The sequence below is a fragment of the Anticarsia gemmatalis genome, chromosome 24 (genome assembly GCF_050436995.1).
Source record: "Anticarsia gemmatalis isolate Benzon Research Colony breed Stoneville strain chromosome 24, ilAntGemm2 primary, whole genome shotgun sequence".
NCBI lineage: Eukaryota > Metazoa > Arthropoda > Insecta > Lepidoptera > Erebidae > Anticarsia > Anticarsia gemmatalis.
Window position 1 is genome coordinate 7926018 of NC_134768.1, and position 13231 is coordinate 7939248.

Below are 13231 nucleotides of genomic sequence, written 5' to 3' on the forward strand. Positions count from 1 at the left end.
CTGAAATCGCTGAACGCTGAACTGCGAAAATAGAAATCGATTATTTGGAGTTTACCGTGCTGTGTGTTCCTGTGAAATAGGTCGCGTATATTCTTCAAAATAGAGAAAAGGAGAAAAATGTAAGTAAATACATTTATTTATCTTTAAATTAGTATATAGGAGTAAAAATCTGTAAGGAATATCGATAGGGAAAAGGAAGGTTAAGGATGTTTTTTTTAAACATCTGTTCCTTGCAATCGATACCAGGTTTTAAGGAAGAATGTTGCCGAAACTGATTTTAGAAGTTGATTTATATAATATTATCTATTTTATGTAGACTTGTCTTTATTTTATTACCGACTTATCTTAAATTTAACACAGTACAAATAATTATTTGTTTAGCTCAATTATTTTTCAAATCATAATATTATTCAACATCATGAGAATTAAGCCTAAGAATAAAAATAATCGAATCTAAATATTTTTCAACGTTAAAATATCTCGGTCAGGGTTACAGCGACCTATTTTGTATAATTGATTTATTATGAGGAAAATGTTGAGAATAGCTGACTTTTTGACATATTTTGGTAGTTATCTCTAATATTTTTTATATCGAAACTGGGGTGATATTGTTCCTACTCTAGCGGTAATTTGCGGAACTAACGCGAAGCTAGTATACTGCGCTCGGGGCCAACAAAAAACTTAGAAAAAAGTATGAAATATTAGTGCCTAAAAGTAAATGAGTAGTTTACCATGTTTTGTAATATACAACTGGTAATTATTATTGTTTAAGATCATAATTATTCATTTAATTATGAGATTTCTGACGCAAAACGTATATTTCTTATTCATAATGAATGGCACTCTTTTTTGTTCTATTTTATTTTCATTTTGAAATTATTACATTAAATGACGTCATTAAATAAAGCCTTGTCCCATAATTATTTAAATTCTATTATTTATTAGACATATAATTAGTTTATTAATAGATACTGTTGATACTTGTGTAGATTCTGGTAAAAAAAACAATTTTATTCGTTAAGCACAAATCTTAAATCAGTTTTAATACCTAATGTACAATTTACAATAATAAGAAATGGACATCTAATTTCAATAAAAAACTAAACAAGTTGGATGAGTATAACTAACAAACTGCATAGATAAATAATAATGTTAACCAAATTATATAAAAAAGATAGCAAATAAAGTCACATAAAACAATGTAATCAGCTAACAAAATGGTCAAAATTAAACCAGCCTCTTAACTCTCATCTTAAATTAAGACACATTTCATAAATTCTAACTTTATTCTATTGTTTCCAGTTCTCCCAATGTACCTGCTATGTCTTCTTCTGGCTGTGGGGTCAACAGTCGCTCACACACACAATGCCGTCGAGACGGAGATGTTCGCCATACCCATCAGCCCTAACCTCTTCAACTGGACTTATCAAGGTAACTGACTTAATTATTACAACTATTAGGACAACTGCATCAAAATCATAGTCATTTAAGTCAAATGTTGACACTTATGATAGTCGTTACAAGAACTGAATCTACCATTAGCACGAAAAGGGGGTAGAGCCTTGTAGAAAGAGCTAGCATGAAACTCACTGCCACTCTTTTCAATCTCCAAAATGTTAATGTACAAGTTGATAAATAATTAATAAATATAAGCGGAATCTAGATAATTCGTGTGTGCCTAAGCTCATTTCTAAGTTGTTGCACAATATCGTCAAGCGAGGGTTTGATACTGAACATTATTTGTAGATGATAGTTCTTGTAAGCTACGCCAGGGGCGCTTCTTACTTTTTGATACGATTTTGAAAGTCAATAGTCGTAGGAAATCGCTCCACTATAGAGTGACTTTTAACTCTACTCGTACTATCGTATTGCCTTCGTATTTGGCATTTATTAGGACTGTCGACTGAACATAAGTTACTACTTTGCTAGTTAGTACCTTCAATGGACGCTAGGGGCGCTGATCCATTTTTCATACTTTAACATTCTTCAATTGTAATTTGACTTATAATTGTAGAATTCAAAAATAAATAGTAGGTACTTAGCTTTAAGATAAATTAATACTTTTTCAAACAAAACCAGTAGGTACTTAGGTTGTGAATTAATGTGATGGTTTTATTCCAAAATTGACGTGGTGGGAAACTCTCTGTTTACAGATATATTTAGATAGTTAGGTTTAATTATTACAAAAAATATTAGATCATTCGGAATTGACCTTATAAGAACTGTGCTAATGCCGTCAGTTCTATACATGACTTATTTACTTATTTGTTGATGAAAATGGAACAGATTTCGATTCGATTTTGCTATGAAGGTGTCTTCAGTGAATGTATTAATTAATGTCCTCCTAGCCGATACACGGCTACGGCGGTCAGTTTCATTGAAACTGGCCATCTGTGCAGGACTTTGTTTATAGTGCCCAAGTGTGTGCACAATACACAGGTACACTCTCTATTCCATCACTCTCATAGTTTGGTGGGACGGATAACCGACACGACCAGTGAGAGGTCAGGCGCAGGACCGACGGCTTTACGTGCTCTCCGAGGCACGGAGGTCTTCGACCTCAACTTCCTAACTCCGGGCAATCTCTAAGAAATTCTTAACAGAAAATCTCAGAAAAGACTTTTTGGCCCGACCCAGGATTCGAACCCGAGACCTCTCGCACCGCAGTCGCATATACTATTGACCGCGCCACAGAGGCAGTTAAAAGTTAAAAGTGAATGTATGCAGTTTGTAACTTACCTACCACGTATTTTTCTATTACAGTTGCGTTAAAATAATATTATTTGAAATGTATATTTTTAAACATATTATATAAAATTCAGAACTGTTTGTAGCTATTGTGAATGTTACAATATATCAACAATACAATAGAATAACCTTGTATTTGACATAGTGAACTTGCTTCAAAACATTATTTTACAAACATATAAGTACTTAAACAACAATAGAAGATTACAGGCCAAAGGATAGATACTACTAGCAAACACACTCATTTAATTTAAAAGAGTAAAATAATGAAATTGGTATGGACAGGCAGTATCAGATGAGCCATAGATTTCGGAATACTGAATGCCATCAAAACATTCTGTAAAAAACCCAAAGTCTCGCAGCTTAGTCTCTCTGTCGTAAAAAGTTGTGAGATCTATGAAATCCCAAGTCTATTAATCTATTTAGTCTCTACTTAAAGGACCTTCTGTCTTAAGTTATGTCATAAGTTATTATCACGCCAATATTAAAAATATTTTACGTTTAAAAAAATCTAATTTCTGTGAGACAGGCCTACTTTTCATTCATGTACTACTGTCACGAGAAGTGGTTCAGAAAGTGATATTCAGGTATTGATTTTTTAAAATACGCAATTAGTCCTACCACTATACTTAGGTCACTACTTATATTTTGAGCCTTGACGAATCTGATTGTTTTAGACCCCATTTGGCGTTTTTATCGTAAAGTTTGATCTTTTTGACTACTACATTCCTAAGAAAGTTTTGAAATCTGCGCTGAAAATATTTTCAATATCGTCGATCGAAAATTGTAAGTGTGCGGGAAAATGACATTAGGATGTTAACATTTTCGTGCAAATATTTTTTACGACTTTCGACGTGACATATAGAAACAGTCGTGTCTATATCGACTTATTTATTATTTCGGTGATAAAGTCTGATCCTTTGAAAATTTAAAACGCCGATAAATAGAGTTCTATCATGATTATTTTTCCATCACCAATGAAATTCCTGAAGGTCGTCCAAGGTCACGAGTTGTCTTCGGAAAAATTGATGCTGTGCGAAAATTAATTATGCATTTTAGTTTCCTGATACATGAAAAGAATGACACAATCTTTAATATTATTTCCACTCTTAGATATAAAATATTAGGTAACAACATTTCCGATTAGAATATTTTTTCTAAGTGAACCATATTTTTTTTTACAATATTTAGATAAGGTCCTCGAGCCGATTAGCGCAAATAAATGCTTGAAAAATCTATCGTTTTGCTTCAAAATACACGTATCAAATCGTGATAGAACACGGATCTAGGATCTATGCGTATGAGCCGAAAAATAAACACCAGTCGACTTTATGGGTGCTTTAAGATGAACCAAATCCAGAAAAAGTTATTCACGCTCGAAGCATTTCGAATCAAACTGTCCCTTGATTTTTTTTAAAAACTTTATCACTGCACAAAGTGCCTTCAGAAAAATTTAGAATGGTTAATTTTTATTGATTTACAACCAAAAGTTTGCCCAAAGTCTTGTTTAAAATATGGAAAAACCACAAAATCCTACAGGTCGAGTTCCATAAAAACAATGTCAGCCTTAACGCATCTTGTTAAACAACCGGCTATTATGTGCACGAAAAAATCGAATGAATGAGTTTCTCGCCATACCGTTACAGTTTGACATCAAATGACTTTATTTTAATCAAAAACGCCAACAATAAATACCGTAAACATTATTTTTTCATCGGCTCAAGTAACAGGTTATGCTTTTAAGCACCCTGTTTTTAAGGGGTCTTCGGGAAAGAAAAAAAAATATTAAAAAAATATTTCGGTCGGATCAAAATCTATCTAAATCATGCATAAGAATACCCGAGAACACGATAAAGTAGTTTTCACTCACATATTTACCGTTTTTCATAGTTAGGCTCAAAATATAAGTAGTGGCCCACGTATAAAGGAATATATCATTTTATTATTATACTCGAGTTATGTTAGCCTTCACTGATAAATAATTTAAAAAATGATTGTTTTTTTTTACTTCTAGATGTATTTGTGCTAAATGTATGCTTATTTGAATTTGAAAGATTGAAATTATGGTGAGATACAAATGAGATATCGTATACTAGTTTTAGTTGAATGAGAGTAGACCCCTTGTCCTGTGGCTGACCTTCTGGTCACCCTCACATTATTTCAAGGTTATAAAATAAAAAGAAAACCGGTTTCAATTGTTGCATAAACTGAATCTGTTTGATACTTATTAGCAGCTGTGGTATGAACAGAAAAGATCGCAGATGGTATTGAAATTATAAAAGGGTTATTTCAATAGAACATAATAATATTATAATGACTGTTCTTGTGGTACAATACTTGTGTACTACAAGGTCTCAGATTTGATTCCCGAATGGGGATAACGGTTGTTGGATTTATCCCGTTGCCATGGAGTGACTTTTAAATGGTATTAGTTTACGAGCGATTTTTAATAAACTTGTAATCTTATCCTTGAGTTGCTTACTGGTAACATTACTTTTTGTTAAACCTTATTGTAATGTAAATATTGAATACAGTAAATATGACTTAAACGACTATTTAAGCCGATGACCTTATGTTAAATCCAGATCTATACAATTTTGATTATAAAGAAGTTTGACATCAATGGAGTGACCCGTAGACCGGAAGTGGCATAGGAACCTTCTCGTCATGTAGTTTCAGGTTCGTAGTCTATGTTCTAGAGACGGAAACTTCCTGAAAGCGGTTAGGTATCTACCTGAATATATATACGCAAGAAATAAAGCAGGACTGCCTTTTCAGCTAAATATTAAGAGCTTTTTTATATTAGGTTGTCTTCGAAATGAAACTGGCTCGCAGGTGCCTTGTGAACGAAGAAAATATACAGGTGAATGCATGGTGTTACACGGTTTTGAGTATTTGACGATTTTGCCGGCAATTTGTAGTACTCTGTGCTAGTGATATTTTTAAAAATACAACGAAATGTAAATATATTTCGATAGGCTGTAAATAAGCGTTTTATTACTTTGGTTTATCGATAAATTCGAGACTTGTAGTTTACTAAATATTTATGGTGAGTTATACAGTGTTGTTTGTGGATTTTCAATATTTAGCATTTGTCAATGTGTAGATGCCTTCGGCTCGAGCAGCACCCACACGCCGCCCACAGGAAAATTAGGCAAAAAAATCTTTCTTTACATTCCTCAAATAAATGGCTCAATTTTCTGTTACAATAACATTACAAGGAAGAATATAATCGACTAAATGTGGGTGTATTGATTCTATTGCTTTATAAATAACTTACTTTTTCGTAGGCAAAAGATATTTCTGTAGTTACTGACTCTAAACTTATGTGATACTTACTGAAAATTATATTATCATGATTGGGCTTCCAGTTAGATTTACCCGTGACTTTAAACGGCGGGAAAGTATAAAAGCCATTTAAGGCCAGTTTCACAGCTTATGGATAAATGTCAGATAGCTTATCCGATAAATAAATTTACCCACTGGAAATTTACGAAAGCAACTGATCAATACCTAATTATTCAGAAATTATGAAACTGGCCAAAAAGCTCGAATTTTCCGATAAACCGAGCATTAAGATCCACATTTTGTTTTTGTTTTGTTTTACAGTGTGTTTAAGAAAACCAAGAATGATACTTTACGACACGAATTGTTTTTGAATTTTGTACCAATGAAATGTTTGGTTTTGCAATATTTCGTGTGATTCGCAATAAAAAAGTTTTAATTAATTCTTGTTAAAGTTTTTCAACTCTTTTGTTGTCAAGCATTTTTATGGATGCTTTGATTTGTGACTGCGCGAGTTTGTTGAGAAATATTTCCTTATGTGTTTACTGTTCAAATTTTTATGCTTTGTACATAGCGAAGTTTATTTTTGAGGTTTTTTGAGGCAGTTGCCGTATTTAGGTAGTTAGTTTCAAGCTGATTTAGAGAGCCATTTCGTACTGATCAACTCATTCAATGATGATCATAACGTTCAGTTTCTCGTTGTTCGTTTACTTTTTTAATATTAATTACATTATATGGGAATTAGCGCGTATATTTTTACATTGGTGCACTTGCGACCACGGCCATATAACGAGCGAAACATCAACTACGCTGCAGGACTTTTCTTAAAAGATAATGCCGTTAACACGATGACCATGGCGTAGTGCGACTAATTATTCGATGATGAAGTTTATATTTTATTTAGTTATTCTTATTACTGTTAAAGATTACAAGTATATGACTGTGTTAGTATCTGGTCAGGTATTAACTACAGGCATGGGTGGGGTCCGTTCGCGTCTGGTTGTACGTACATTGTGTATCGTGTCTGGTGTAGTACCTACACAAGTCTAGGTCGTTTTGGATCGACTCAGTGGTAGACTAGTGTGGTCTATGCAATGGTAGTTAAATGTAAGCGACTGCTGATTACAAGGTTTCACGTAGGATTTCGGAGCCAACAAAGTGCTTGCGGGTTTTTCTAATTGGACTAACAGCTTTTGGGTTTTTTATTAGAATATTCTAGTATCCGGTATATGACAATGGGCTCTACCATTGCATATGTAGCGCGTCGCGTCGCGGGGCGGTAGCCGGCACCGATCACTTAACTATCTTTGATTCGCCCTATGAGCGATTTAGTTCTTGTCGAGTGTTGGCTTCATGTTCTATAATGGGTTGAATTTTATGATCGCTAGTCCGAAATCTTAGCCTTTGGGTTACCGTCTAGGATGTCGTAGCTTTCTCAAAGTACTGACCAAGACTATGAAGTCTTCCTCACTATGAAGCCCAGGGGACTAGCACGCTTGCTAGCTAGTTACTAAAATACTTGTTTTTTCGGCGACTATTAATGGCCATGAACATGTACAAAAGGATAGAAAGAATACGGTGTCCTCAGTCTAATGTCAATAGATATTAACTTATTTTTGCGATTCTCTTCATTTAAATATATATTCGCCAATTTAGTAGGCTGTGTCTGAATAGAAGCTTTATCATAATTTTGATATAAATATCGTACTTTACAAGTCACAATAGACTTAAATTCTAATTCCGAAGTTTTCGCGTGACTCGCGATCATTATCTTTTCAGACATAAACATTTATTACAAAACTTTTAAAATACGTGTTCTAAAGTGTTTTAAAATGGCCGGCATCCATCATTTTAACAGATAGTTAGTGTCGTAAAATCAATGCAGGCTGTAGCAAGCAACCCCTCGCACACCACCCCTAGCGGTGACCACTCCCCGCGCCCCGCACTTCCAGACAACTCACACATTGATTGATCTGTATCTGTATGCAATTATAAATGTTTATGTCCTATACCTGAGCACTAGACGGCGCATGTCCGGCAATGCAACGCAATCAATAACCCTTCGCAACTCCCTCAGAGCCAGTGCCATTAAATTGCATACGAACGTCATACGCACATTGAGGTCCTCCGACATTAAATCATTTTTGAGTAGTTTTATTAGACTGTGATTGCTGTAACTGCTTGTGGGTGTTCAGGAACAAGTAAGTAGCATTTTGATATATAATTTTCCGCGATTTTCGAGAATTTCGGACACTTTTCTTTGTTTCGGGATTTTGTACTGTGTCCACCATTTTCATTCGGTCGGTGATGTAAAAAAGGATGTTGAAGATTTCCAAAAATCGTATCCAAATTTCGTCTAATCCACTTATTTTAAGAAACTGCGCGAGTAATATTTCTATTTCCTGATTTTTTTTTTTAATATTTTTGCGAAATTCTAAGGCTTTTTTATTTTCCTCTTTGTCTTTGTCTGACTTATGAGTAGGTATATTTGAGTGCTTTTCCGAAAAATTTTATTGAAATTACGGGGTTCTTTGTTCTTGGTGAAGTTAAGCAATCTTGAGCGCGATTGGTGCATAGATGGATAATCTCAAAGATTCTTGAAGATATTTGTCTATCTGAATTATATTTTCATTGTAATAAGTCAGTTTTGGGTGGTATTTTCAAAAGGTCATGTCATTTTTGGTTCGGAAAATTTGGGCGGTGGGGTCCGCCATTTTGTGTAAGGTACAACACAAAGGAAGTACCGCGAACACGGCTCATAGCGCATGCGTAGAACCAAATATGACTTGTGCGGAAATTGAGTGGGAAGCTGTGATTTTGTATCACAATCTTGCATTTGATTACATAACTTGAAATTTCTTTTCGATCTGGACTTCTTTACTGAGAAAACCAGCTGAAATAATTCGTGGATTCTATCGGTAGTCATCAAGGTATATTTCGAACGGTGCCTCGGGATTTGGGCGAGGTCGATTCAAAATGGCGGACCCCCGGATGCGGATACCAAGCTTCCGCCATCTTGAATTCGGGAATGCCGCATTGACGTAACATAGGGCGTTAGCGATTCACGCGTCCCACTTCCCATCCGGAACTACGCATTACGACTTAAATTATATTTAAATAGGTAGTAATTTGAATTTAAAAACAGTTTATTAATAGTATTAGCCAGTTATTAAAAGCTAAGATAGATAAAAGTGTAAGCACCTTTGTCGTTTAATGGGAGTGGACAAAGGCAAGCTCGGATAACTTTAGCAAGTCAAGAGCTAATAGACATCCCGAAAAAAATGACCAACTTATGTGTTCTTGCATATACTTAACTTTTATTTCCATATTTCAGAATTCGACCAGCAGTACCGGTTCCACGCGTCGCTGATCGGCAAGCCGGAGCTGCCGTCGTGGCTTCGCTACATCTACAGCGGGCGGCACCACTCCGGGTTCATCTTTGGCACGCCACCGAGGGGCAGCGCTGGAGAGACTACGGTAAGCATCTCTTGTTCTTAGAAAATTTTCTTTGTTAGGAAATAGGGAGTGATAGATGATTGGGAAAAATCCGATGGCTGATATTTAGTTCTTTAAATTTTGGTTGTGTTGGCTTCATTTGATTTCATTTTGGGGTAACAAATTTTATTGTTTCTCAGTTTTCTTTGTTTAAACGAGGGCTTGGGAATTCCAAGTAAACTTAACATTCACTAGTTGATAGGATGCTCTTCTAATTTCTATTGTCTCTTGTGAACAGCAACAAAGGTTTCTTAAATAGTTTTTGATATTAACGTCTTCTTTTTTCCATCTTTTCAGTTGGAAGTGATAGGCCTGAACCGGCAGGACTATGAGACGCGGCGCGTGCTTCTGATGCTGGACATCCGGCCCAAGGAGAAGATGGCGCGCCACGAGGTCGAGCTGAAGATCGACAACCTGAACGTTGAGGATCTGCTCGATGAGCACAAGTAAGTTACAATCCTATTTGTTTTGCAGTCAAGACATTTACTCTAGTTTCTAGAATGTTAACAGCAACAGATGAATAAGTGCTGAAACTAGTGAGCCATTGACGTTGGAGACGGGCTGCAATCTGGCTTTCTAAACCGAAAAGCCGAGGCCTAAGTAACAATTTGTAAGGTTGATGATAACTTGAAAAGAATATTGTTAATAATATCCTTATATTTGAGCAGTGTATCCCATACTAAACGAAAACTTCTATCAATTTCAGAATGACGCGCCTCAAGGACATCTTACGCACCAAGCTGTGGACGGAGAGCAGTCAGGACCTGTACGCGACTTTCCTGGCTTCAGCCATCGATTTGGGAGCGCGGCTGCCTTTGAAGCCCAGCGATGGCGAAGGGTAAGGACAATCTTCATCTAACTTTGTTCTTCTGACAGTCATTTGGGCTTTTAATCTTATTTTGAGCCCACACTTGGCCAGCGTGGTGGACTCAAGGCCTTACTCCTCCCTCATTACGAGAGGAGACCCTTGCCCAGCAGTGGGACAATAATGAGTTAAATAAAATAAAATATTTTTTTTTGTTATCTTCATCTGAAATAATTTGAAGACTTAATATTGAAAAATATTTGTGTTTTATATCTTTGTGCAGTGCCCTTTCTGAATTTGTATATTCATTTTATTTTTTTTTCTTTCAGGTTGGTGGTCCGGCTCGGCAGTTCGGTGCCATTCTCCACAGAGCTAAAGCGGCTACGTGAAGAGGTCCGGCCTTTGTCGCGGCTGCCGAGCTGTCCGCGCGAGTACAAGCGAACTACAGTAGAGCGGCTGTTCCGGGATGCTGGTCTTACTCTGGACTGGTGTAGCTTTGAACTGGTAAGTACATTTATCTTTATTAAGACATTCTTAAGGTGTTGTATACACCGCGATCACATCACGGCGATTTGCGAGTTGTACGCCGCGGTCTGTGTGTAGGGTTCTAAGTTACAGTGAGAAAGAATGCAGAGCTCTGTATTCTGACTGCAGGGTGGCCGGCGCTTTGCTGCCGTTTTTCTCAACACAAAGCGTCTTTATAATTAAGCATAATAATTATTTCCTTTATTAAGAACATAAGTAAAAAATACCATATTTTTATTCATTTTATCATTTTTTTAAATATTAACAAATAAAATTCCTATTTCAGTACAACACAGTCTACAAAGAACGCTCAACAGTCCACCTGGAGTACCTGACAGAAGTGCCGAACACCAGCAAGACGGCGAAGTCCTTCAAGGCCCTGGACACTCGCGACAGCTGGTCGGCGCCGGACCGGAGCTCGCTGCCCGTGCGGAGCTACGCGCGCCTGCTAACTGCTGCGCTATTGGGACCTCTCACGCTGCTGCTTCTAGCACTTACTGGTCTTACTACTGTTGTATGTGCCCTGCATGCCACTGTGTAAGTATACCTGTTCTTTCTTCATTCTTTCGTATGGTTAACGGTCAACCCAAAGGAAAGGCCATTGATATAGCTAAACGACTGTTATCATAATTGACAATAACCGGGAGTCAGTTGATATAACAATATACGGTCACCCATCTATAGTATGACCGCGCCAGGGGTTGCTTAACCCACATATCGTTTACTTACTGATAAGCGCAAATAGCTATGATCGTCTCCACCTAAGCGTATAGCTGTACTTATTATGTACCTGCATCGTACCTGGACTGTACATGGACTGTACCTAGACTTTACCAAGACTGTACCTGGAGTGCACCTGTACTGTACCTGGACTGCACCTGCACTGTACCTGAACTGCACCTGTATTGTACCTGAACTGCACCTGTACTGTACCTGGACTGCACCTGTACTATACCTGGACTGCACCTGTACTGTAACTGGACTGTACCTGTACTGTAACTGGACTGCACCTGTACTGTACCTGAACTGCACCTGTATTGTACCTGAACTGCACCTGTACTGTACCTGGACTGCACCTGTACTATACCTGGACTGCACCTGTACTGTAACTGGACTGTACCTGTACTGTAACTGGACTGTACCTGGACTGTACCTGTACTGTACCTGGACTGCACCTGTACTGTACCTGGACTGCAACTGCACTGTACCTGGACTGTACCTGTGCTGTACCTGTACTGTACCTGGACTGTACCTGTACTGTACCTGGACTGCACCTGTAATGTACCTGGACTGCACCTGTACTGTACCTGGACTGCACCTGTACTGTACCTGAACTGCACCTGTACTGTACCTGGACTGTACCTGGACTGCACCTGTACTGTACCTGTATTGTACATGTACTGTGCGTCTACTGTATCCGTATTGTACGTGTACTGTACAAGTACTGTACCTGTATTGTACCTGAACTCGGTAAATAAAAACTCGGAATACAAACAGACTTGAAGAGTCTTAATCTAATCACATTTTTCAATTTCAGAGATCCAGTGTCCGAAAACTTTTTGAACAACATCTTTCATATTTGTATTGACTATAGAAACAGAAGGTTCGAGAAATTCGACTTCTTTACTTGTTGATCTAACATTTTGTTGTGTGATACTAATTAACATCCTTTACTAATATTGCTCACTCTTCTGTGACAGTCTTTTGTGAAACTAATTCTCTTACTTCATTATTAACATTTAGTAATTTAACGAAGTTTCAATCTCAATTACTAACTTCAAATTACTAGCACTAAACCTTTACTTTTATAAAAACAAAATGCCAGTTTCTTGCCTGAGTGATAATAAATGTAAGAAAACATTTGTCCAAATCCCCCCTGATAAGGTAACCGTTACTTAGAAGTCAGATAGAAGTGACTACACATACAAATACGTGACTACAAGTACATTGAATTAAGTTACTACACCGTTTAAAACAGTGTCAACAGCAATTCTCAAGCATTTTATTACAAAATGATAATCCTTGATTGTGAATTACAGGACGCGATCAAAGGTGGAGATGTGTGTGTATGGTTGTCAGACGGAGCCGGCGCAGGTTGCAGACAACAACAGCAATAAAAGCGCTGGACCTAGGTTAGTATAATTGTTTACTTTGATTTATCTACTGTGCCGTTGTCAATGTTAAAAGGTCACTTAGTATTGTGAACATTACTTATGAAAAAAAAAAATAATAATAGTTTTCCTATCAGTTCTTTTATAACAGGGTAATGCCAGCGTAATGTTGAGTTTGTTTAAGAAAAATCTCACATTTTATAACGGATTTTTTTAAATTTTATCCGAAGATAACATCTTTTCGTTATACGACCACCAATCT

At 36.7% G+C, this 13231-nt stretch overlaps 1 protein-coding gene across 1 annotated transcript in view; it reads left to right on the top strand.

Annotated features, from left to right (window-relative positions):
• Scgalpha (sarcoglycan alpha) overlaps positions 1-13231 on the top strand; it is a 39897-nt gene continuing 26666 nt past the window's right edge. Inside the window, exons 1-8 of the mRNA XM_076130697.1 lie at positions 1-119; positions 1303-1431; positions 9368-9510; positions 9826-9974; positions 10235-10366; positions 10663-10837; positions 11145-11395; positions 12898-12990. Coding sequence (XP_075986812.1) covers positions 1311-1431; positions 9368-9510; positions 9826-9974; positions 10235-10366; positions 10663-10837; positions 11145-11395; positions 12898-12990 — 1064 coding nt within the window. The 5' untranslated portion in view covers positions 1-119; positions 1303-1310. The remainder of the gene's footprint in view (positions 120-1302; positions 1432-9367; positions 9511-9825; positions 9975-10234; positions 10367-10662; positions 10838-11144; positions 11396-12897; positions 12991-13231) is intronic.